Here is a 24,900-nt window from a genome sequence, read left to right on the forward strand (position 1 = left end):
TTCTATACTGTATAACTACATCATTATAAGTGTTTGGAAGAACACTCTTTTTTTCACAATAATATGACTACTAGGGTTAGTAAGGGTATCTAGGTTGTGGATAGAGAAAGTACATCTACTTTGTGAAATTTTTCGATGGCTGGTGACACAAGGCATGGTTGTTACAATTCTGCTTCCGCTAGGAAGAAAACATGTAAGTCTCCGAACTAATATTTATTTTGATTCAAATACTATAACAACAAATTTCACAACTTTTCTTACTACATTGATACCCATCATTTGACCAGATCTTAAATTTCAACTTGATATTTCATCATTATTAATGTTGCTTTATATTTACTAAATTTTATTTCGATGCTAATAAATCAATAAGATCTAGGTAAAGTTTGATCATTTGGTAAAATTGAAAATGATCGCAAAAGTGAATCAATCTATAAAATTGCTAAATTAATCTGATTTTCTTTTAAGCAAAAAATGAGTCTAACCACACCGCACACTCCAACAAGTGGTACCAAGAGTGTTAAGTGGGTCGAGGCGATCCAGATCGAATCTGACTGAACCAATTTCCTCCCAGACCAGATCGACTCATGTAGATGGAGCAGGGTTAGGTTGGGTTCATAACAAAATCGGGCCCGTGTAACCTTAGCTAGACTATTAATGGCTCAAAATATGTTCAACTCAGTTGTGTTATTTCACTCTTGAATCGTTACTGAGATCAATTTGTTTTATACTATATTAGTCTAATTTGATAGTATAGTTATAGCAAAAATCGAGTCCAACCATACCACACGCTCCCATAAGTGAAATTAAGGGTGTCGAATGGGTCAAACTAATCTAGATTGGATCAAATCGAACCAATGTAGAAAGGGTTAGGAGGGTTCAACACCAAATCAAAACCGCATGATCTTAACTAAACTATTGATGTCTCAAAACAGATCCAACCTAGCAGTGTTACGTCATTCCTGAACAAATTACCAAATCATCCCTAACCAGATCTAGTAAAACCCAACCCTAGATGCCCATTTTTTCCCGAATAACCCCAACCCGATTGAAATTGAACCCCTACGCCCAAACCAAATAACCAACCCCAACCCCAAACCATCTGAATTAAATATTTTTTGAACTAGACCGGTTCAACCCGACCCTTAACAATAATACCCATATGTGAAACCGAACAATACTATAATATAGATAAAAGAAATAAATCTTGAGTCACATGAGATGCATGTGGGGATTGTGATTTTAGAAAAATGGGGTTGGGGGTTATTTTTGGAGAAAAGGCATAAGGTGCGTGGGAGTGGGAAAAGATAGAGCAAAAAAAAAACTGGTCCTATCATCAGGTGGGGTAGTTGTATTGCACTGGCCCTTTCTTTCAAAGAAAAAAAGATTCCCACTCTCTTTGGTCTCTTCTCCCTTTTCTCCCCCTTTCTCTTCTCTTCTTCTCTATCAAATTACTATTTTTACTGTAGCATTCATCTTCTTCATATTCTTCTCTACTTATTTTTTTATTATTACCAAAATTCCCCAAATTAAATTCTCCTTTGAGTAAATATAACCACATATATATAAAAATTCATTGTTTGGGAATTTTTGCTATTATTGATCTAATGATGACAGGTCCAAATATGGCTACTATTACAGCTTCTCTCCAAAATTGTTCGCTGAGTAATCATCAGCGGGGCGGCACCAGCCGCAACAGCGCAGGTATCGCCCCGCCAGATGGAATTTCCGATTCATCGGAAAATATCAACACCAACTTCAATAATAACAACAATCCTTCAAATGATGCTACTGTGGAACTCAATTCTGAAACTGCTCTTCCATACCATTGGGAACAATGCCTTGATTTGAAGGTAACAAAACAATTTTTATTTTTATTTTTGGGTATATATTACAATAATTTGTCTTTTTCTTGACATTTATTGCTTTCTTAACCTTAAAGGCCCAGATCTTGGATTTAATTTCATTATAATTAGTACTTGCATTACTACACTTTGTTTGGTCAGTTTGTCATTTTGGTCTCTTTCATTTATTATTTTTTCCTCCTCTATCCACACACAAAACAAAAGGAACGAAAATTAATTACAAACAAACTCCTCATTTTGAAATTGGTGAATTTCTTTTCCCCATTTCCTTCACATGTGAAAATCTTTTCTTGGTTCTCAATTTTTCATAATCTTTTTTTAAAAAAAACATGCATTTAATTTCTCTAGATATTGCAAGGAAAATTTTACAAATTGTTGTAGTTTACTCCCATCTTTTATAACCATTATGTTTGGATTAGCTTGCACTGATATCGAGTAACTCTGTCTATCAAAAATTTAGACAAATAGAAAGAAATGCCTAGTTTATTTTCATTCTTATACTATTTTTTGGAAAATTATATTGTTTTATAAGGTCAAAATTGAATCTCTTTTGGTATTTTGAGTTTTTTTACTGAAAATTCTGGCTCCGCCGCTGGTTATGCAGACAGGGGAAATTTACTATTTGAACTGGAGGACAGGGATGAGAATGAGTGAAGATCCAAGGACAAATGTTGTTGCAAAAGAAGAAGTGTACTCAGAAGAAGACTATGACAACGACGATGACGATGATGATAACAACTCTTATGATAGTGAAGCAACTTATTCAGAAGAAATGCCATCATTTTCATCTTCAAGAGCTGAAACTACAATACCACAAATCAATATTCTGACTACTGAGGCTTTAAGGAGAGCAGCACCACCATCAGCACTAGCAGCACCAGTACTAGTATTGGGTGGATGCAAGGCTTGTTTGATGTATTTCATGGTGCCAAAAGAAGTTGATGATTGTCCAAGATGTGGTAGACAACTTCTTCACTTTGATCAAAATTGAAGGAAGGATAAAAATTAGAAGAACATGATGAGATACTATTTGTTTTGAATTTTATTTTTATATTTTTCTTTTGATAGAAGTTCGTTTTCGTTGGTAGTAGTTTGTTAATGTGTTTTTTCTTCTTTAAGGAAAGACAAACCAACCATTATTTTATAAACAATATTTATCGTGTGATTTTCTTCTTCTACTTTTTTTTCCCTATGTGCTAGGACTCCTTGTTTTTGGTTTATGGTTTTTGTGATCTATCAAGATGCAGGAGTTGATTTCTCATACGATCACTCTTATTATCTCAAAAAGTTACGTGACGTTTTGAGTAATCAATTGAAAGATGAAAATGGTAAGTAGCATTCATCTTCAATTCTGAGGTTATGGATTTGAGTCATCTAAGAATGAGTTGAAGTTTTTAGAACTCTGAGGTTGTGGATTTGAGTCACCTTTAATTCCAAAGTTTGAAGTTATGGATTTGAATCACCGAAGGAAGAGTGGAAGTTTTTAGAACTTCGAGATTGTGGATTTGAGTCACCAAAGGAAGAGTGGAAGTTTTTAGTGAGAGGTAAAAAAAATTTTAAAAATAAAATCATTAATTTTTAGATGTATCTTGTAATTTTCTTCTCATTTTTTTCTATGTGCTACTCCTTGCTTTTCTTGTGCTTTATGATTTTTGTGAGAAGTGGTGAAATTAGGATTTGCACAAAGGGTTTTAAAATATATAAAAATAAATATACGAAGAAGCGAAAGAGAGTTTAATACAGTATAGTTTTTCCATGAGGGTGGGGGTGTGGTGTTTCGAATTCCCTTAGGGCTACGCCGCTACATAGCTCTGCTCCTATATGTGATCTATAGAAGATAGCAGAAATGATTTCTCGTATAACCATTTAATTAATAATTATTATCTCAAAAAATTACGTTACTATTTGAGAAATGAATAGGAAGATGGAGGGGTGATTTTTTTTCTAAAGTGCTAGCTACCAATGAGGTCAACCATATACAGGAAGGATTTGATAATGGTAAATGAGTGCGACATGTTGCTTTCTTTTAAGTTCAATAAATTTTGTTCTTTTTGGGCAATATTTTTTTGGGTTACACTTTTTGAAGACATAAATTTAAAACTTTATGAGTTATTTTCTTAAGCATCTAATCAATTTTTTTTTGCTTAATTTCCTAATAATAGAAAATAAATAATCATATATAACTCAATGTTAGTCGTGGGTTCAACTTATTTCTTATGATAACATTTTGTTTTTCTAGTAGCACCCTTTCTAAATAATCAGAATAGGTCTAGTTCAGGGGACAAATCACACTATTTGATCTTATTTTAGTTAGGGCTGGGCATTCGGTATTTCGGTTCGGTTTCGGTTTTTTTTTTTCGGTTTTTTCAGTTTTCGGTTCTTGTACAACGTGTACCGAACACCGAACCGAATTTCGGTTCGGTTCAGTTTTTATTATTTCGGTTCGATTTTTGTTATTTCGGTTCGGATTTTTGTTATGGGCCTGCTTAGTGGGCTTTTTAAAATTTTGTAATTTTTTTGTTTATTTTATTTATGTTTATTTCTTTTTGCTTATTTTACTCTGTTTTTCAAATTATTGTATGATTCAAAATAATAAATTGTCATTAACATTGAAATTTAGCCTTGTTATAACATTGAAATTTACCGGTCGTTGTTGTGCTATGGCTGCCTGCTGGTTGATTGGCAGCTGCTGCATGCTGCTGGTCGTCGGAACGGTCGATGCTGCTATAGTCTGTAGACGACTAGACGTGGGAAGTGGGAACGGTAATTTTTGCCTTTTGGGAAGTGGGTTTGTAAAGTTGAAAAGTTTGAAAAGACAAACTTTTGTTTTTAATTTTAAATTATAATATTTATTTTTAAATATTAATAATTAATATAATATTAATATATATTATAATTTAATATATTTCGGTAAATCGAAATACCGAAATATCAAATTACATACCGAAAACCGAACCGAAATACTAAAAAATACAAAACCATATACCGAATACCGAACCGAAAACCGAAAACCGAAATACCAAAATCGAATTACCAAAATAATTCGGTTCGGTTCGATTTTTCGATGTTTATATCCACCCCTAATTTTAGTAGTAGTATTTTTGTTTTTTCGTGATATTAATGTTCTATTATTTTTTTTTTTTTTGCCAAAGTCAAATGGTTTTAGACACATTGTTATTTTATTTAATAAATGAAATGAAATTGCATAGACGTGTTTAATGTTTGTTAGTGGATGCCTAAAAGTTGACTAAGAATAGATTTAATTTTCAGGACATTATTTTATTTTTTTTCACCTGTATTATTATTTATTTAAAACAGTTTGGTCATCTCATTGGCTTTTCGATTTGTTTTTTTCTAATTAATTGATTGATATGACTATGATAAATAAAACAAAGAAAAAAATTCCAACTTGGTTGAAATAAATGTCCTTTTAATCAAACTTGAATCGGTGAATTAATACTATGAGATTAATTAAAGTCCTAGTCAAATAATTGTAAGTTTATATGATTGTAATTAAAATTAAACTTTTTTTTAGGACTCTGTGTAACATTCTTTTGTATTTTCTCTTCTCTGAAAATTTTAACTACCTTTTAATCTAATTTGTCTTTTGTTTTGTTTCAGTTTTTTGGTTTCAGAATTCTCAAATGTAACGTTTTTACTGTTGGTATACTATTCATGTGTACACAAACACATGGATCGTAATGCAAGGAATAAAAAGATCACGGGAAAGCAAAAGGGTGTAATTGTCGATAAGACGTAAATTCAAGATTTTAGCTTTATGAGTTTAAGATTATACGATTTTTAGTATTGAACATGTTATTATTTTTAAAAAAGTTATGAGGGATTGAGGTCATATTTATTACTTCTTGTAATTTTTTTACATAAATTTATATTTCACATTAAAAATATCAAAAAATAAATAAATTCGATATCAGTACCGTGCATCTGCTTTGGTGGATGATCTCTCTCTCATACATAGATATATATATACACGTAATAAAAAGCGATACAGGTAAATACAAAAATTCAAGAATATAAGTGCATCATTAAAAAAAATATATGTGAGAGTTAATCCCTAGTTTTATAGGTGAGTAACATAACATTCAATCAAGCGTACCATTTAACTTTTTTGTAGCATAAATGGCAGTAGATAATATTAAACTAATTTTAATAAGTATATACATAAAATATCTAATTTTACGAAAAGATCATATGCCCAATATTTTACCGATAAATTCTCCCGTAAGAGACTGAAAATTTTGAGGGTCCTACAATAACTTAAAATTAATAATTGAGATCACAATAAAACATTCATAAATATCTAGTGTTTTTCTTAAAATATGTAGGTTCAAAATTAATGAACCCATATGTAACACGTAAGGATGACAAGATGATTGAAAAGAAATAAGTAACCATTCAATCTGATCCATTAATAGACATGAGTTGGATAACTGACTTTTTAAAATGGATCAAATACAAATATTATCCTCTAAAACAATTTAATAGATAAAAAAATAGATCTCTCACTTTTAAGTTTTAACCTTCAAAGTATTCCAAGCCCATCAATTATTATTTTTATTTTACGAAAGTTTAAGCTTATTTTAACTTGTAACTTGCGTTTGTACTTGATGATTCCTATAAATATCTAGATTATATTATATATCGATCAACCCATTTTTAGTTCGTATCACATATTGATTAATCATTTTAACATGTTCATATTCAATTTGACCCGCTCATTTACCACTTCTACATAATTTGAGTTAGTTACTATAGACTCTATTGAAATCTGTAACAGCCCAGTACACTAATGATATTGTTCACTTTGGGCCTGGATCCGCACGACTTAAAAACGCGTCACTAGTTGGTAAAGTCTGTTTACTTATATACCCAACATTTCTCCTGTGTTTTGCTGTTGTAAGACTTTTTATCTTAAGTTGGGGTGCCATATAACCCATGTGTGCGTCTAGCAAGCACGACCGTCCATTGAAGAAGAAAAATTAGTATCATAATTAGTTTTAATTTGTTACGCGAGTTATATATATACACTAGTAGGTAAGTAGGTTGGTAGATAGGTAGAAATTTAAGAGAAAGGGACAAGGGAGAGGCAAAGAAGCTTTTGGTTTACTTTAGGTTATATATATATATATGGCAGAAGGTGGTATTATTTAGCAGGAGAAAGGAATCTAGACAGAAAGGCTCAAGAGTTTTGGCAGAGCAAAGGATGGAGAAATATCGATGTTTGAGGGCAATATATAATATTCGTAGATGTTGATAGAGTGAGACAACATGTACTCACTATAGACACGTCCCTCTCTACATTTTTCATTGTTCCCAACCCCAACACACACAAAAATATTCTTTTTCTTAGTGAAGTTTTTAAAATTTAATCAGGGGTGGAGGGAGAGTATTAGTTACAAATTCATTTGTTTGAATTTTATTTGAACGGTGAGAATAATTGATTAAGTCGTGTTTTAAGAAGTTATTCTTCAAATGGATGATGTCAGTGTTTAAGTTGTTGTTGGGTGATAGATCGGCCATAGGAGTACTCCTAGATTTAAATTAGGACTTATGGGGGGTTTAGATGAACCCAATAACTTTTGGTTTGATTTTGTGTTTGTATTAGAAAATTAATTAAGTATATAAACAAGGTCTAAGGTAGGTAGGGACAAGGGGGTTTAGTGAAAAATTACATTGTTTATACATAAAATTATTTTTATGTATATATAGTAGATGTTGAACCTTCTTCGGGTATTTACCTTTTCATATATGAACCTTCAGGTATGAGTTCGATGAAAAATTCGAAACCCCATAAATTTTAAATTTTGACCACTCCAGTAGAGGATTCAAAATTTTCAGTAAAGAGATTCGAAAAATAAAGAATGTAGTATAATTCAACCTCTAATAATCTTGTGTTATCAAAATCAAAGTATAATACTAAACATTAAAAAAAAACCCTATATATATAATGTAACTTTTTACCGAGAAAATTCAGATGAACACCTTCACTTCCTCGTAAATCCGCCCTAGACCCACCTCTAAAAATAACCATTAATTAATGAGTGGTTCTAAGACTTCATACAATAACGAAAAGAGCACAAATTGGTCACATTTGCAGTAACATTGTGTCATTAATTGGAGATATAACTTGTGATATTGTTATGAAAGAATCGAAAGAGAGAGAAGTCACATTATGGGATAAGTAGGGACTCTTGCGTAGGAGAAAATTGACATGTCCTCAGCTCCAAAATTAAACAACTTATGATGTCAGAATTGTTTATAAGAAGATAATAATTCATTCTCTCAATCAGTGCGAGACACTTAGAACTTAACTCAATTCAAAAAGTTAATTTAAAATGTCCAAAAATATATAAAAAGATATTTATTTTGTTTCAATTTATGAGACATAACTTGAATCTTGCACGGAATTCAAGAAACAAATAAGAATTTCTGAAACTTCTCGCGTTAAACATGTCATAGCTATTAATTTAGTATTTATATAATTACAAAACTATTAAAATTTAGAGAGTGAAAAGTGTGATACGGGGATGTCCGACTCTGATATCAAATAAAAGAAACAAGCCCTAGAACTTAACTCAATTTGAGAAGTTGATTCAAAAAGTTAAACACGTTTAAGAGTATACAAAAAGATACTCACTCTGTTTCAATTTATGAAACATAACTTGAATCAGCGTGGAATTTAAGAAACAAGAACTTAAACTTCTAGCTTAAACATGTCATATCTATTAATTTAATATTTATGTAATTATATAAAAAATTTAAAATTTAGAGAATGAAAAGTGTGAGACGGGGAAGTCTGACTCTAATACCAAATAAAGGAAACAAACCTTAGGACTTAGCTCGATTCGAAAAGTTGATTCAAAGAGTTAAACGTGTCCAAGAACACATAAAAAAAATACTCACTCTATTCAATTTATGAGAGATAACTTGAATCCTGCACGAAATTTAAGAAACAAATAAGAATTTTCGAAACTTCTCGCATTAAACATGTCATAGCTATTAATTTAATATTTACGTAATTATAAAACTCTTAAGTATCAATTTCAAATAGGGAAACAATTTTCCATGCTTATTAACGCGTAGATTAAACTTCATATGCGGCTTCGATGTTTGGGATTTTTAATATGGTATCACATTATGATTCAAGTTTTGATATATAAGTATAGGTAATTAAATATTAGGTGTTTTATATTATATGAACACCATTAACATTATGATATTTGGAGAAATTGAGGCTTAATCCTAAGCTAGAAATTTAGCAAATATGAGTCTTGACAAATTAGTTGGCATCAAGATTAGGTGGTTTCTTTTGTGTGGTGTGTTTCTTTATTGAACCTGTACGTTTGTGGTGGTTGAGGTAATTATATGTCATACAAACATTTGATTGTTTGAGACGCATCATCATCCCTTTTTGTTGATATTATATTGTGCACATGCATTGACATGAGATTGAGCATGAGTAAAGATCTGACACATAGAGATCGTCCGTGTTGAGATCATTTTTATGATTATAAGTTAGGCACGTGGAGATCGTCTGTGCTGGGGAGGATTTGATTTTATGATAGTGCATTGAAATCATTCGCACAGATAGGGGAGATCGCCCGAGTCGGTATACGCCTTGCGAATTCCCCATGGGTCATGAACTCTCGATGAATTTTCAAGAAGTATCGTATACATACGATTGAAAGAGTACTTGGTATTTGAGACATATCATTTCATGATGTTGCGTTTCATTGCATCTCATTATATCTTTCATTCTTGTTTGATTATGTGCTTCATTGGTGTTTGGACACTACGTGACATTTGATTATTCCTATTTGGTGAAACTTGGTTGATAAGTATAACGTAGACTTATAAAATTAAAGAATAATTTCTTATGTATACTCCTGTCAGTATTTTTTCGTTGTCGGTTTATGAGACATATTGGGTACATGTGATTTCGTACTCATACTACACTTATTGAACTCTTTTGTGGTGCAGCTTTGATTTTGAATACGAGTGCATCTCGTGGAGATTTCTGAGTCCGAGCTTAGATTATCTTGGAGTTGTGGTGAGTTGTTTGGCTGTTCCGCGACCCACACCTCCTATTAGATTTTTGCCCTGATTTTCTTACCATATTTGAATTTTATTCTTCTTTTGAAGGAAATTTAAAGTAGTAGGTTATGTGCTTTGACTTTTCCTTAAAAAAAAATATAATTCTCTTCCATATTTGGTTATTCTATCCTTAGAAGAACTGTATGTAACTCTATAAATTGAAGACCCCTCTTCTTATACTAGGAACACAATAGGATCTACAATGTAGACATTTGAGAGTTTTATTTATGAGGAGACTTTCTCTCTACCGCTTTTATGCTTTTAATTATTTTTTTAATCATGTAGGCCAATTGGTCATATCATATAATGATATATGTTTCTATTAGTATAGTTTTATGTATTGTCTAATTTATTGTGATATGATTTGAATTTGTAAGCTTCCACATGATACTCTGATTACTTTCGAACCCAACAAGTGATAATAGAGCACTTGATTCAATGATATAATAAAATGAATTTGAAGACATGTTTAAGATGATTTCAGATCAATTTGTAATCAATGTGATGATAATAAAGATGTCCATGCTACTACATGTGAAGAAAAATTTCAAATATATTTTCAACAATCCTGTTGCTCATCCTTAAAAACAAAATCTATTTTTAAACCATGCTTATTTAAACACATGAGCTTCAACTTTTAACCCCTGCAAACTTTTAATGCTCGGGCTCCACTTTAACTCATGTATCTTACTATTAACGCATCAACTCCACTTTCAACTCCCCTCATAAATTTAAACAGAGAGCTTCTGTCACTCCCCGAACCTACACCCTGGGCGAGACTGGCACTCGAGAATCATTGCTGGCCCCAAGCGAACCCTTGGCCTGACTTACTTACTCAGCATAAGACTTAAGTCAACATAACTGTACTTTTAAAAGTAAACTGAAAGCTCAAAGATAATTGAAAATAACATTCACTGGCCAAAGTGGCAACTTAAGTCTCAACATAATAAAATGAGAATGAAAAGACTAAAGAACTAACATCTGACTGTCTATCTATGAAGCCTCTAAAATTGAGATGGACGTCGGGACAAGACCCACGACATCCTAATGAACTAAACATACTAAAAGCAATAAAAGGGATCCTTCGGAAGCAAGGAGGCTCACCAACAACTCTGGAGCTCAACCAGAATCAACGGTGCGCTGGATGCTAATCCTGGTTACCTATGACTGCATCATATAAAGATGTAGGTCAAATGGCATCAGTACAATGAATGTACGAGCATGTGAGAGGAATTCTAAAACAAGACATAAACTTGAAAGGAACTGAAGAACAAACCTGGTTTCAACTCAACTTAACTGAACTCATTTCAATATAAAGCAGTATAAGCAAGTGCAATATAAAGAAAAGCCTTATAAAACATGGATAACAACTCTGTGTATTTAGAAATACAATAGTAACTCTATATGTATGCAAAGATACAATATAAACTCTGGATGTATATAAAAATACAATTTACTTTTGTGTATATAAAAATACAAAATACTGTTGTGGGAGTTTCTCTAATCGACAACCATCACTTAAGAGCTATTGTGATGATACAACGTTTCTCCTCACACTGTCAGGGCTATCCTATACCTTGCCGAGGGTATAGAACCATACTACTAAGTGGATCCACTAGTCTATGCTATAAAGCACTAAGGAATCATCTAAAAAGTATGAGCCTCTTCTACCCATGATGACTACATAGTTTATGGGGGTTGGGAGTTGTTTGAACTCTCCCTCATATCGGTGCTCAATACTACTCCCAAAATATAATACTATCTCTTATGTTTAAAAACATAACTTCTTTTTGTGATTTGAGATAATTGCTCAAAACTTAGCCCAAAGGCTATCTTGGAAAACAAAGTTCCCTCTCTTGCTTAATTGTGAAAGCATTTACTCTTACTGAAAACTAGCTCAAAGGCTCTTTTCGAAATCAAAGTTTCCTTACTTGTTTAAATGTGAAAACATTTTACTCTTTGGGAATACATAGTCCCCATATACTCTTTTGAAGAAATGAACTTCAATCTTTACTCTTTACTCAACTCAAAACTCAAGTCTTAAAACAAAGTTAAAACATTTGTAATAGACTTTTGAAAAACTCTTATGAACTTCTCTTGACCTGACTCTTAACTTTGCTTGAATTGAATTATGGATTCAAGCTCATGATCTCATGTTTATGGATGATTTCATGATGTTTAGACGTACCTTAGAGTGTAGAAATCAACTAGAAAACATAGGTACGTTGCAAGGGAACTCATACGGAAAGAAGTGGGAAAGAGTAGAAGACCTAGCGTCCCTGGCGCTCTGAGTGCCGCGGGGCGCCAGAGTCAAAACTACAGAACTGGAGTTGGGGCACACTGGCTGGCGCGGCGCCCCAGAGCCCCAACTACAGAAAACTTTGTGGGGTGCTCTGGCTGGCACGGCGCCCCACCCCTTTCCCTAGAATCTTCCGATTTTTCTTGCTCATTTTTCAACTTTAAACCCTCTAAATTCAATTGGTTCTTTCCCCAAACACTTAGATTCAACTACATAACCAAAATATGCAAGAATTTACTCAAAACAACATCTAATTTCATGAATTTAAATCAAGAACTTCTCAACAACTTCAACAATCAAGAACCCAATAGAAACTTCAAACAAATCCATTGAGAACTCAATTTCTATACTTTCAAGAACATAGTTTCACTGAATAAAATCATGATTGGTGCGTGAGTGAACTAACCTAACGCTATGTGATCTCACATACCTCGTAGGGATCACCCCTTGGCGGAATCCTCAAGCAAAACTTCAAGAACTTGGCGATTCATTGCTTCTTCTTCTCTTTTCTCCTCTTCTTTTCTCTTCTCTCAAAATCCTAACTTATTTTGATAAAGCGTAAACTGAATCCAATCAGTTTAGACCCCAACTTAATTACCAAAAATGAATTTATTTAATTGGGTAATGAAATGACCATAATACCCTTCTAAAATCCGGCTTTGACTTTCCTTATCTAGACGGTCTAACTTCAAATGGGCATATTTCCCTCATACAAACTTGAAATTGATCAAACTCGGTGGCGTTGGAAAGATAATTCAAAGATCTTTCCTACAGTATCTTGTAGAACACCTAAATCATCCTGAGCTAGGAGTTATGGTCATTTGAAGTTGACTCAAAACTTATACTTAGCTTAACTTTGTCAATTCCAAATTTGATTATTTCCAAAAACGGTTTCTTTCTACTTCTAAGTCTTTCTAGTAGCGGGGTGTTACCGCTCCAATTTTCAATCCATATCAATTTTTTAAATCATGGTAAGCAGCAGTGATACATGAAGATTGTGTGGAGAAAAAGGAGCAAAATTATTTTGTCAAGAAAATCCAACCAGAAAAGGAGATTTGTTAGGGTTTTGTCCTGATTTTCCTACCATGTTTGAGTTTTATTTTTCTTTTGAAGGAAAGTTAAAGAATTGGGCAAATTACAGAAATCACATACTTTTAAGGCAAAATTACAATATATTCCTTAAAAGTTTATAATTACAGAAATCCCTCAAACGGATACAATAATATAAGCGTTGATACATTAATCTGATGCGTGAGATACAATAATATAAGCGCTGATACATGCACGAGATACAATAATATAAGCGCTGATACATTAATCTGATGCGCGAAATACAATAATATAAGTGATGATACATTAATTTGATGCGCGAGATACAATAATATAAGTGTTGATACATTAATCTGATGCGCGAGATACAATAATATAAGCGCTGATACACTAATCTGATGCGCGAAAATGAAGGATTTTGGAGATTTGTAAAACTTATAGGGGTAATGGTAAGAAGTAAACTAAAAGGTGGGATTTCTGTAATTTTTTCTAAAGAATTACCATAGATGCTTTAATTTTTTCTTAAAGAAAAATATAATTCTCTTCCATATTTGGTTATTCTTTCCTTAGAAGAAATGTATAGAACTCTATAAATTGAAGACTCCTCTTCTCATACAATAAACACAATATAATTCACAATGTAGACATTTAAGAGTTTTCTTTATGGGGAGACTTTCTCTCTACAATTTTTATACTTTTAATTATGCTTTTTGTTTTTAATTATGTAGGTCAGTTGGCCATATCATATAATAATATATATTTCTATTGGTATAGTTTCATGTGTTGTCTAATTTATCGTCATATCATTTGCAATTGTAAGTTTCGGCATAACGTCCTGATTACTTTCGAACCCAACACCTCCCTTTATCTTGTTATTTATTATATTGTTCTAGTATTTAGACAAGATATTTCTTACATTTAGACTGGTCACTTTAATTTCAGGCTTGCACCGTATTTTAGAAGCTCTTATACTTGTGACATCAAATCTTGGATGGTACATCAGTTTTTCCGCATTTCTTTTTAAAAGACTTATTCTTGAGATATTATGTTTGTCACTTACCTTTCTCTTATTATATTAACTTGAATTGGTAAGATATTTAGATTGGCTTACCTATCGGTTTGAAACATAGGTATCATCACGACTTATGAGTTTGGAATTCGGCTTTGGATCATGACAATTATAGAGTGAAGAGTGTGACACAAAGATATCTGACTCTAATACCAACTAAAAACAAACAAAAACCTTAGAACTTAACTCAATTCGAAAAGCTTATTCAAAGAGTTAAATGTGTTCAAGAACACATAAAAAGATATTCAATATGTTTCAATTTATGAGACATAACTTGAATCTACACCGAACTTAAGAAATAAAAACTTCTGAAATTTTTGGCAATAAAACATGTCATGGCTAATAATTTAATATTTACGTGATTAGAAAGACTTTTAAAATTTACAGTCTAATTCGCGTCTTCTTTGACCTCATCTTTTTATTAATTTTAAATTTTCTCCATACACATTCCTCTCTTAAAGGGAATCTTTCAGTGCATGTTTGTTTCCTTTATGAAAGAAGCATGTTCTTGTTTCTGTCTCCTCTTCGAATCTTCTGTTATTTCATTGAATCACTTTTATACTTTTTTGTTAATTCCAACTATTATATTTTGTCATTATTCAAGTGTTCTATTCTACACTCTTAATAATAATCTAGATAAACGTTCTTTTAATTTTATATGACATTTTGTCAGGAATTTTTCATATTTTATTAATATTATTATTTTTGGATACTTTTATACGTACCTTGAGGGGGTTAGAGCAAGGGAAAAGTACTTTGATTAAAAGTAAATGTATAATTCAAAGTTTTGATTGATTACTGAGCTAAGTTGAAAATTTAAATTTTTAATCGATTTTGGTACTACTTGGATTATCGTCCTCCTATATTGTTGTCGGGATAAATCTGACTTGTTCTTCTATTTTCGCTTACATAGATAGGATATTTTAAAAAATAAATATCCTTTTTAGTAGTAAATTTAGATACAGTCGAACCAATTGAATTTATAAAAATCAAATATGCGTACAAGCATTTTTTTTTTCTTTCATTTTTAATTTAATACTATTTAAATATAAATAACATCAATAAGATATCATTTAATAAAGTTGTGAATTAAATAGCAAGAACAACTAAATCACTAAAAAAAAAAGATGGCTAAGATGAATAGATCTCTTTTAGGAACAAAAAAAAGTTATAACGGAAAAGGTCACACATTCTAAATAAAGAAATTTATATAAATATATAAATAAATAGCTCAAATAAGAAAGGGAAAGTGCGTGTGGTTAAAAACGGATTAAAACCGAAAATCGAATTAAATAAATTAACTTTTATTTGATTTAAATTTGGTTTAATTTGATTCTAAATTTTAAAAAATTAATAATATTTGATTTTATTTTATTTTATTTGTTAAGTTATATGACGAAACACCACTTCCCAAATTTTTCCCAAGTTTTCCTCAAGTTTTTTCCAAGTATTCTTGGGGCCAAACGGGTCCTAAATCTTAGGTCCAACAAAATCGTTTCCCCAACACGCTTTCTCTCTTTCACCATCTTTAAGGATGTTAATAGTTCCACATGATTGTTAATAGATAATTAAAATCGATTTATCTATGAATCGAGAAATGCTATGGTTTTTACAAAATTGCCCCTGAACTATGCGAAATAGACCACTTATACCCTCCATTACATTTTGGGATCAAAAATACCCTCGCAGTTATCCCAGGAGACCACAAATACCCTCAAGAGTTAACATCCCAATTTTTTAGTGACATGGCAAGCCACATGGGACTAATCCCTCCACCTAAGCATTGCCAACTAAGATTCACTACAAAAGAACTTGACTTTTAGTGGCGACAAAGTCGCCACAAAATCCCAAAATATTGCCACTAAAGATTATGAGTGATTTTTAGTGGCGACTAAGGCTCCAACAACCATTCGCTAGTAAAACCTTTTTTTTCAACAAAAAAATATGATAATTAATTTTTGATTGCGACCTAATTTTCTAAAATAAATAACTTGCAATATCCATATTAAAAACATCCAATATTATTACGAAAAATAATCAAAATTACTTCTCGATTCAAATCTCCTACTATATATATATAATGTATCATTGTACATTTTATACATTTACATATGACATTAAAATAAAGCATATAGTGTCTTCAAACTCCTACTTAATCGATATCATATTTGGTTTTTTAAAAACAATGAAGAAAAAAACACAATTAGAATTTAATGTTGAAAACTTTTAGTGACGATTTTCTGAGCTTTTGTGGCGACTGTTGTTGCTGCTAAAGGTCTAGTTCTTTTGTAGTGAATCCTAGTTGGCAACACTTAGGGGGAAGGATTAGTCCCACGTGGCTTGCCAATTTGGGGTGTTAACTCTTGAAGGTATTTGTGGTCTCTTAGGATAACAACAGGGGCAATTTTGACCGTTTTCCGTATAATTTATGAACTTATATAGAAGAAATTCACAAGATCATGCACTTCTTTTTCCTGCTTGTAACGGAAATAGGTATCGTTGGTTGGTCCAGTCTATTCTTAAAATAAACAGCTCACACACAATAGCCGAGTAATAAAATATCTCACCTAAATTCAACATCTAACCATGGAAACTTAAGTTGAATTGGTGGAAACACCTTTGGATTAAGCTCTTTGCATACCAAGCCCATAAAACAAGATCTCAAATTTTCATTTAACAAGTGTTTTGTATCTCATGTATAATTATGTATATCACTCCTATCTATCATGTATACCGGTGCAAATCAATGGGAAGTTTGTGGGTGATATACAGAATATACAGTGTGGTCTCACAAAGCCATTTTATAAGTTTGATATTTAACTTGAAATAAGTCCAAATCACTTTTAATCTTTCTCAAAATTTGTATATAATCTTGTATATTCATTTTCAACCTATTCCAACCATACTAACTCTCACATATACATGCAATCAAAGAGAGAAAAAGAAGGAAGAGAAGTTGAAATTTATGAAATCCTCAAATTTGGATCCAATAATCCTTTAAGAATCGAATAACACTTTTGTTTTAGATTTTGTTTTTCGATGAAAAAATTGAATCCTCGTCGACTATTATCAAGAATAAAAATATACGTAATTTGGGTATCTCAAAAAAATTATGAATCGATATATTATAAAGCGTGAAATAAGGAAGAGGATATTTACCTTCTAGTAAATTGTTGATTATAGATGAAATTTGCCCTACAATGTCAATCTTTTTGAGCTTCAATTGCTAAACCTAATCATAGGCTAAAACAATCACTAGAATTAAATATAAGTCTCAATATCCTAAAAGAAGAATTGAACAAGCTTTCAAAAAGACAGTGATGTCCTTTGATAAAAAAAATTACATGTAAAAGAGAAACACGATAACTAACATGGACCAGAAACATACTAGTAATGGTACATTAATTATATCTCTTCCAAATACATAGAGGAACAAAACAAATAGGCATACATTTCAGTATCCACCATAAGGTTGGCCTCTAAAATGTGATAAAGTCTCTAGGACATGATGCTTTGCTTTTTCAAAATTAATCAATCCCATGAACCAAAAGTCATGACCATCTATTGTCACAATTTGAATGTACCTTTCTGATGGATTTTCTCTCATCACTACTGGATTGACACTTCCAATGTTTGCCAATGGTATTGCCACCTACATAGACACTCAAGTTAGCTATGAGCTATTTAGCGATATTGCCACCTACATAGACACTCAAGTTAGCTATGAGCTATTTAGCGACAAATTAGTGACGAATGTTGTAGCTATTTTTTTTAAAAAAAAGGTTAATTGCAATTTCACTTATAATATTCTCATGTTTATAATTTTTCCTTCTCAAATTCATTTTCCCTCACTAATAGCCATCACTTACAAGTGGTATAAGTTAAGTAACATTTTTCAAAGTAGACAAGTTAAAAGAGTTTCGGTACTTATATTTTTTGTAGTCAAAGAGGGAGATTTTGTTTAAAGCGGTATAGTTTTACTTTTAAAAAAAAAAAAACTTTGAGGTTATCGCTAATCACTAATTGCTTATACTTGTTCGTCTTGATATAGTGAGCTAATAGAAACTGCGTCATGCTTGATTCATAAGACTATAATTAATAGCACCAATATATTATTTTACTTAGCCTACATCTTCCACGACTTTTCCGACCAAACCAAGAAGTTGGTTGGAATGCAAGGTGGTAGCCTCTCAAGCAATTATGGAAGTTGTCAACAATCATGTTCTTATTTTCTTTATTGTTCAGTACTAAATTCACTTATTCACCAATCAACTAAAGAGCATAGATTTCCACTAGGCGAAGAAGCAACAACACAATAGTTGCACGAAAGTCAGTCTTACCTTCTATTATATTAGTAAAGGTCCTTAATTAGACCCGACTAACAAGATATAAAGGATTTTCCCCTTTACTAGCAAAAGACAAAGATCATCAACTTTGAGTCATCTATCTCGTTGCATAATGTACTTCACTACACCCTTGCCCCTTTAATTGAAGTATAAGTCATCAACTCGATCTATCTTGATGGAATTTTTCTATTATGTAACGAGAAGACTAAAGTATTAAAATTACCTTATAGTAGCTCCAAGCTTCGTGTCCCGATGGAGCTCGAAAAGATAAGGGACGATCGCTACAAAAAGCCACTTTGGTTGATGACAAATAAAGAGTTCCAGCAACAGGACCAGTTATTGTAGAAAGATAACAAGCAAATGTCTTCTTCAACTGCTCATTTGGATCTGTTGCAAAAATCTGCTTGTAAAGTGGTTCAAATCCACCTTCTGTCAATGCCTTGGCTGTCAATTTAAGTTTACCACATGCTGCTTCTGATACTGATGGACCAGTTTTCACTACAAAATGTAACACAAATAAAAAATTATTAGCAGTTGGTAATAAGAGATATAAAATTGAATAAATTAAAATTTGTATGTGTAATTGGGACTACATCAAAAAAATCTTTAGCGTCAATTAATATACAACAATAATCTAATTGCCACTAACAATGTAATTTTAGCAGCATTTAGCACTCTTTGTAAATGTCCCTAAAGCCTATGGCGACACTGGATCAAATGACAATTAACTAATGTCGATAAATGCTTTATCACTTTTTATTAATGTGTTAATTTATTGCCGCTAAAGATAGTTTTTGTTGTAGTGCAGCCACTAATGTTGGCATTAGGGTAGGATGTGTGGCCTTTCTCTGAATTTTGTTAACGCGGAATATTTTGTGCATTGATCTATCCTTTTATCCTTATAATTTAAACTTTCGTTTAGAATAATTCCGCGATTTAAGTCTCACCCTTGTTAGAGAGGAGCAATGACAAAAGAATTTATGGGCTATCCCCACTTTCCATTACTTAATAGGGCAATTCCTTGACCTTCGTTAAAAAAAAGCTAGTGAAAGATGACTAAAACACTAGAAAAAGCTAGCTTTTTGACCATAACAAGAATTTTGAAAACTTATTTTCAAATATCTGTTTGACCATGAAATTTATATAGATTTTGGCAATCTGATCTTCAAATATTTGCAAGTTTTCAAAAACTGGTCTGAACAAGCTCAGACCAATTTTTGATACATCCACTCAATCAACTTCAAATTTCAAAAATTCAAATCTTCAAGTTAGCACAAGACTATCTAGTCTAAAGAAATTCAGACACAGAACTAAGATTTGAAGTTTATATAGATTAAGAATTATAGTTTATGGTTCTAAATTAAAAGAGTTTATACATATTTATAAGATAAATACAGAATTTGAATCAAAATTACTGGGTTCACTGAACCCCCATAGATTTAATGATAAGAGGCAAAAACACTTCCCACACAACTATTGATCACAAAAATATCGCATAAATTCTTTGCATCTATCAATTAAATGAATACAACAAACTCTCTTGCCAACCAATGTTAAAGGATATAATTAAAGAGTTTAAGTAATATACACTGACAGTATAAATATTTTAAAACTCACAGTTACGCCAGACGTTACGGGTGATAGTGTCAGCTTTGTTAGTCCAAGAATTGAAGACATGAGAAACAGAGTCAATTGGATTGTTGTTAGGCTTAACAACAGGGGAATACACAAGGTAAGGTTGTTGAGTTTGAAAATCATGTCTCTTTTCTTGATCATGAGCTTTTTTGTTGTGATTTGGGACTGATGGAGGACTCATGATATGGGTGCCCAATTTTTGCTGATCCATATGAATATGGTGATGAAGGAACAGAGGGTTTTACTGGTTTTTGTGTATTGATAGAAGAAAAAAGTTATAAATATTGTGCTGAGAATCTGCTTTAATTAGTAGAATGGGAAAAATGAATTTTATGTAAAGGATAAGTATATTCTGTAAAACGCCAACGCGTTTTCTTTTTGCTTGATTATATTAGTATGCTGTAAATTGAAGCTAAGTTTTGATTCAAAGGAAGTTGCTCGGACGACAAGTATTCTTCACTTTATGTAAGTTCGAATAACGATAATTAGGGGTGTGAAAAATGAGTCTAGGGCCCATTTGGCCATGCGATATGATATCATGTATGGAATAATGATATGGTATCATGATATGGAATTATGAGATGAAATTGAAGTTTTGTTTGGACATGCGATATGAAATTTTGGTGTTGTATATTTTCTCATAAACATAAAAATATCATAAGTTGTAAAACTATTAAAATAGTCTCAATTGTTTATTCAATCTTATCAAATAAACAAAAAATTATAAAATCGCATAATAAATTATTACAAAGTTATTTGTTCTCCACTTAAGTAATTGTTTCATCTAACTTTAATTTAATAAAAAAGAACTGAACATAAATTGTAGTGTATTGGTCTTTAATATAAGTCTCCCACATAGTATGGACAATTTTCACGTTGAACTTGCATTTCTCGATCATGTGACCGAGAAGACAAACCAACATTATTACTTTGAGCCATTTGTTGATCAATATCATCCGCAACTATATTTTCATGCTCATAAACCATAAATATTTCATCAGTACTTTGATATTCTCGCAAATAATTATGTAATACTGCACAAGTTATGACAATTTTCACTTGTATATCAATATCATAACAGTTCATGCCTTGTTTCAGTATTCTAAATCTATTTTTTCAAGCTCCAAAAGTCCGTTCAATCACATTGCGCAGAGATGAATGCCTATAATTAAATAGTTCTTTGGCATTTTGAGGCTCTCTTTCACTTCCTCGGTAATCTTGCAAATGATAGCGTAGTCCTTTGTATGGAGCTAAAAATCATTTTGTGTTTCGGAAACCAGCATCAACAACATAATATTTATCTACCAACAAACATTTTATAAAGGATTACTAAAAGCATATGTAACGTAAATGAGACAACTTTGTGTAAATAAATAATATTTATTCTAAGGATGTAATTTAAAGTTACCATATAACGGAAATGGAAATTGCGACGTTGGTTCAACAAGTGCATTCTCAAGTACTTTACTATCATGTGCAGTACCTTCCCAACCAGCAGCAACTAAGGTAAATCGCATATCAAAATCACAAGCACATAAGACATTTTGTGATGTTCTTCCTTTGCGATTACGATATGCTTGTTGCACCGCTTTAGGAACCTCCCCTTCTATATATGTTCCATCAATCGCACCAACACAATCCTATCAAATAAAAAATACATCAATATTAGTTTAGTGAGCATAAAATAAATTGGAAGCATTATAGAATGCACTTCATAAAAATAATGTTTGTAAGAGTAGTAAAAATAGTGCTTCCAAGACAATGCAAAGTCATAAATTAAATATTATGTCTTTAAACAAAGTTGATAGGAAATATGTAACTAAATACTAATAACTTACGCATAAAATATAAATGTGCACTTATTAAGGCCATAAAATAAATTTATTACTCAACAATCTATTGGTGTGAGTTAAAGTGACTATATGTTGGTGAAAATAATAAATTTTATGTCGGTGATAATAATAAATTTTAAAAAGTAATGATGTGATTATAAATTTTATGTACATATGAAATAAATGGTTAGTAGATATAAATGTGGGGTTGTTCTAACAAAATATAAACTCGTGGATCAATTTTTGTATTAAAATATCCCAAATCATGATATAGAATTCCCAAATAATTCCATATCATGGTTTTTGGAGAATATAGAATCACATCTCATGATATAAATCAGGAGATGGAACCAGCGTAAAATTGCATATCCAAACGCTGTTTCCATCTCACGATATCATATCGTGATATGGTATCGCATGGCCAAACGCCTACTAAATATAGGTAATCCGTTTAACTCGTTCAAAATTTTAAGGATTGGACTCAAGATTATTTGAAATTGGGTTCAATTTCAAGTCAGTCCTTAACTCATTTTAAGAGAATCCTCAATTGAGCCTAATTTAATCTCAAATTTAACCCATTTTAAAATTCTTTATTTGCATTGATGTAATGTATGTTCCTTTCATGTCTGAGCATAGAATCCTTTTTTACCCCCTTCCATTCTATTCTTACAGTAGTTATGTTAGTATTGAAGGTATGAATTTCTATCTATCTTATATCTTTTAAGATTTTATCTATTCATTTGTAATTTTTTTAAAAAAAATTCTTGAGTTGAAATTCAAATTGTAGTTATAAAAGTTAAATAACAATATATTAAAATTATTGAGATTAAGCGGATCAAATTGGGTGAGTCATGACCCAACCCGATTTTTAGCCCAAAGTAAACTTGGGTGGGTCAAGACCCAACCCAATTTCTATTTCAACTCATTCTAATATCTCTCATTTCAACCCAACCCGTCCATTTAACACCCTTACCTACAAATGTCCATGGGAAAAGACATCAAACAAATACACTTATGGATCGTTTGATGGGTTGCATAAGAATAAGTGGTTAAAATTAATTATACTAATATTATTTCTTATGTAGTGTAAATAACATGAATTGCATAATTTCTAAACAAAATTATTTGTTTAATTATGTTAATACAACATTAAAATGTTTTACATTTCTAATACAATAATATTTCATGTATTAGTTATACATAATATAATACCAAAATTAATGTATAACAAATTGAAAAAATATATCAAACAAGATACTGATAATATACAAAGCTAATATATGCACATATTTGTTTTTACAAATTGAACCATAAAATAAACAATGGTCCAATGGTGATCACTAGATTCAAAATCATTTTTGCTGAGAAGATTATATTGCAAATCAAAGCAGATTTAGCTGGAGTACATCAAACTCAAAGTATGGGGAGATCCAAGATTTAAGTTGTACAAATTTTATTTTTAACATCTTTAATATTGATTTAGTTAGTATGGGAAGATCCAAGATTTAAGTTGTACAACAACATATTCAAAGTAGTATTATCACAAGTGATAAGTGAGGTTTGAAAAATAATAGCGTATGAATCAGTCTTATTCCTATCTTTAAGGTAGAAAATAAAGTTGTTTCTAGTGGGTCATTGGCCTAAGTAATGCATATATAAAAAAAAAAAAATGAAAAAAAAATACACTAGTGAGGAAGTTACGCTGAAAATAATGAAGAGAAGATTAGTGGCAATAACAAATAAATAATTTTCTTATTTCTGCAGTCTTCTTTTAGTTGTCATGTTGCGCTTTTTGAAAATCAATTTGACTAATTTTCAAAGTTAAATTAGATTACATTAATTTAATATTTTAAATTAAAAATTTAGATATTCAAAAACTATAGAAAAATTATTATAAATAACCATTACAACTACATGGGGACGAAAAGAAGTATAATTTTAGTGAATTTTGATACGGAAATTATGTTCACATTGAAAGAATTGATTAAGACGAATTCATTTTTTTTTTGCATGTAATTAATTCAGGAAAAAAAAATAAGGAACGGTCAAATGGTGATCACTGGATTCAAACTTAAAGTTGTTTTTTTTTTTTTTTGGGGTAGTCTACTATGTTAAGAAATGACTCATACTTGCGACGTTTCCTAATATTTCGTTGTTTTAATTTATGTGATATAGTTTAAATTTTGAGAGTCGAACAATTAAGTTTGATTGTAAATTTAGTATGAAATTTTCAAATATTTTGAAATAAAATTTAGTGACATCTTTTGGATTTCAAAATTTTAATAAGTCTATCACTACAACAAAATCAATTTTTAACGGTAATAAATATGCATATTAATAAAGAGGGTTAAAACATTTACAAGCATTAATTCATTGGCATTGAATTTAATGTCTTTATAGGCTTTAAGGACATTTACAAAAAAAATGTTAATTGCGTTCAAAATTATTTTTGATATAGTATGTCTTTGATCGTTATTTTTTCATATAACAATTAAATATTTTGAATTGTGCATTATTATATTTAGAGGTCGTTTGGATATGGAGTATTATGAGAAATAATCCATGTAATATGTATGGTATTATTTAGTACCAGGTTTGGTAGAAATTCAGGCATATGTATAACTAATTCATAGATTAGTTATACACCCTACTTGGTATTATATGATGTATTACTAATACCTTCAATTTG

The 24,900-nt window shown here is 31.2% G+C and overlaps 2 protein-coding genes across 2 annotated transcripts; one reads left to right on the top strand and one right to left on the bottom strand.

Annotated features, from left to right (window-relative positions):
• Positions 1-1,295: 1,295 nt before the first annotated feature.
• Positions 1,296-3,043, top strand: LOC125841471 (uncharacterized). The gene is made up of 2 exons (XM_049520618.1): positions 1,296-1,853; positions 2,470-3,043. Exons 1-2 carry the CDS (start codon positions 1,608-1,610, stop codon positions 2,854-2,856), a joined length of 633 nt encoding a protein of 210 aa, XP_049376575.1. The 5' UTR covers positions 1,296-1,607; the 3' UTR covers positions 2,857-3,043.
• Positions 3,044-17,738: 14,695 nt separating this feature from the next.
• LOC125875772 (GEM-like protein 5) lies at positions 17,739-20,687 on the bottom strand. Its single transcript, XM_049556808.1, has 3 exons — positions 20,362-20,687; positions 18,968-19,242; positions 17,739-18,050 (listed from the first exon to the last, which is right to left on the bottom strand). The coding sequence occupies exons 1-3, from the start codon at positions 20,588-20,590 to the stop codon at positions 17,853-17,855; spliced, it is 702 nt and encodes a 233-aa protein (XP_049412765.1). The 5' UTR covers positions 20,591-20,687; the 3' UTR covers positions 17,739-17,852.
• Between the last annotated feature and the right edge of the window lie 4,213 nt (positions 20,688-24,900).

This window comes from Solanum stenotomum, chromosome 1 (genome assembly GCF_019186545.1).
Source record: "Solanum stenotomum isolate F172 chromosome 1, ASM1918654v1, whole genome shotgun sequence".
Taxonomy (NCBI): Eukaryota; Viridiplantae; Streptophyta; class Magnoliopsida; order Solanales; family Solanaceae; genus Solanum; species Solanum stenotomum.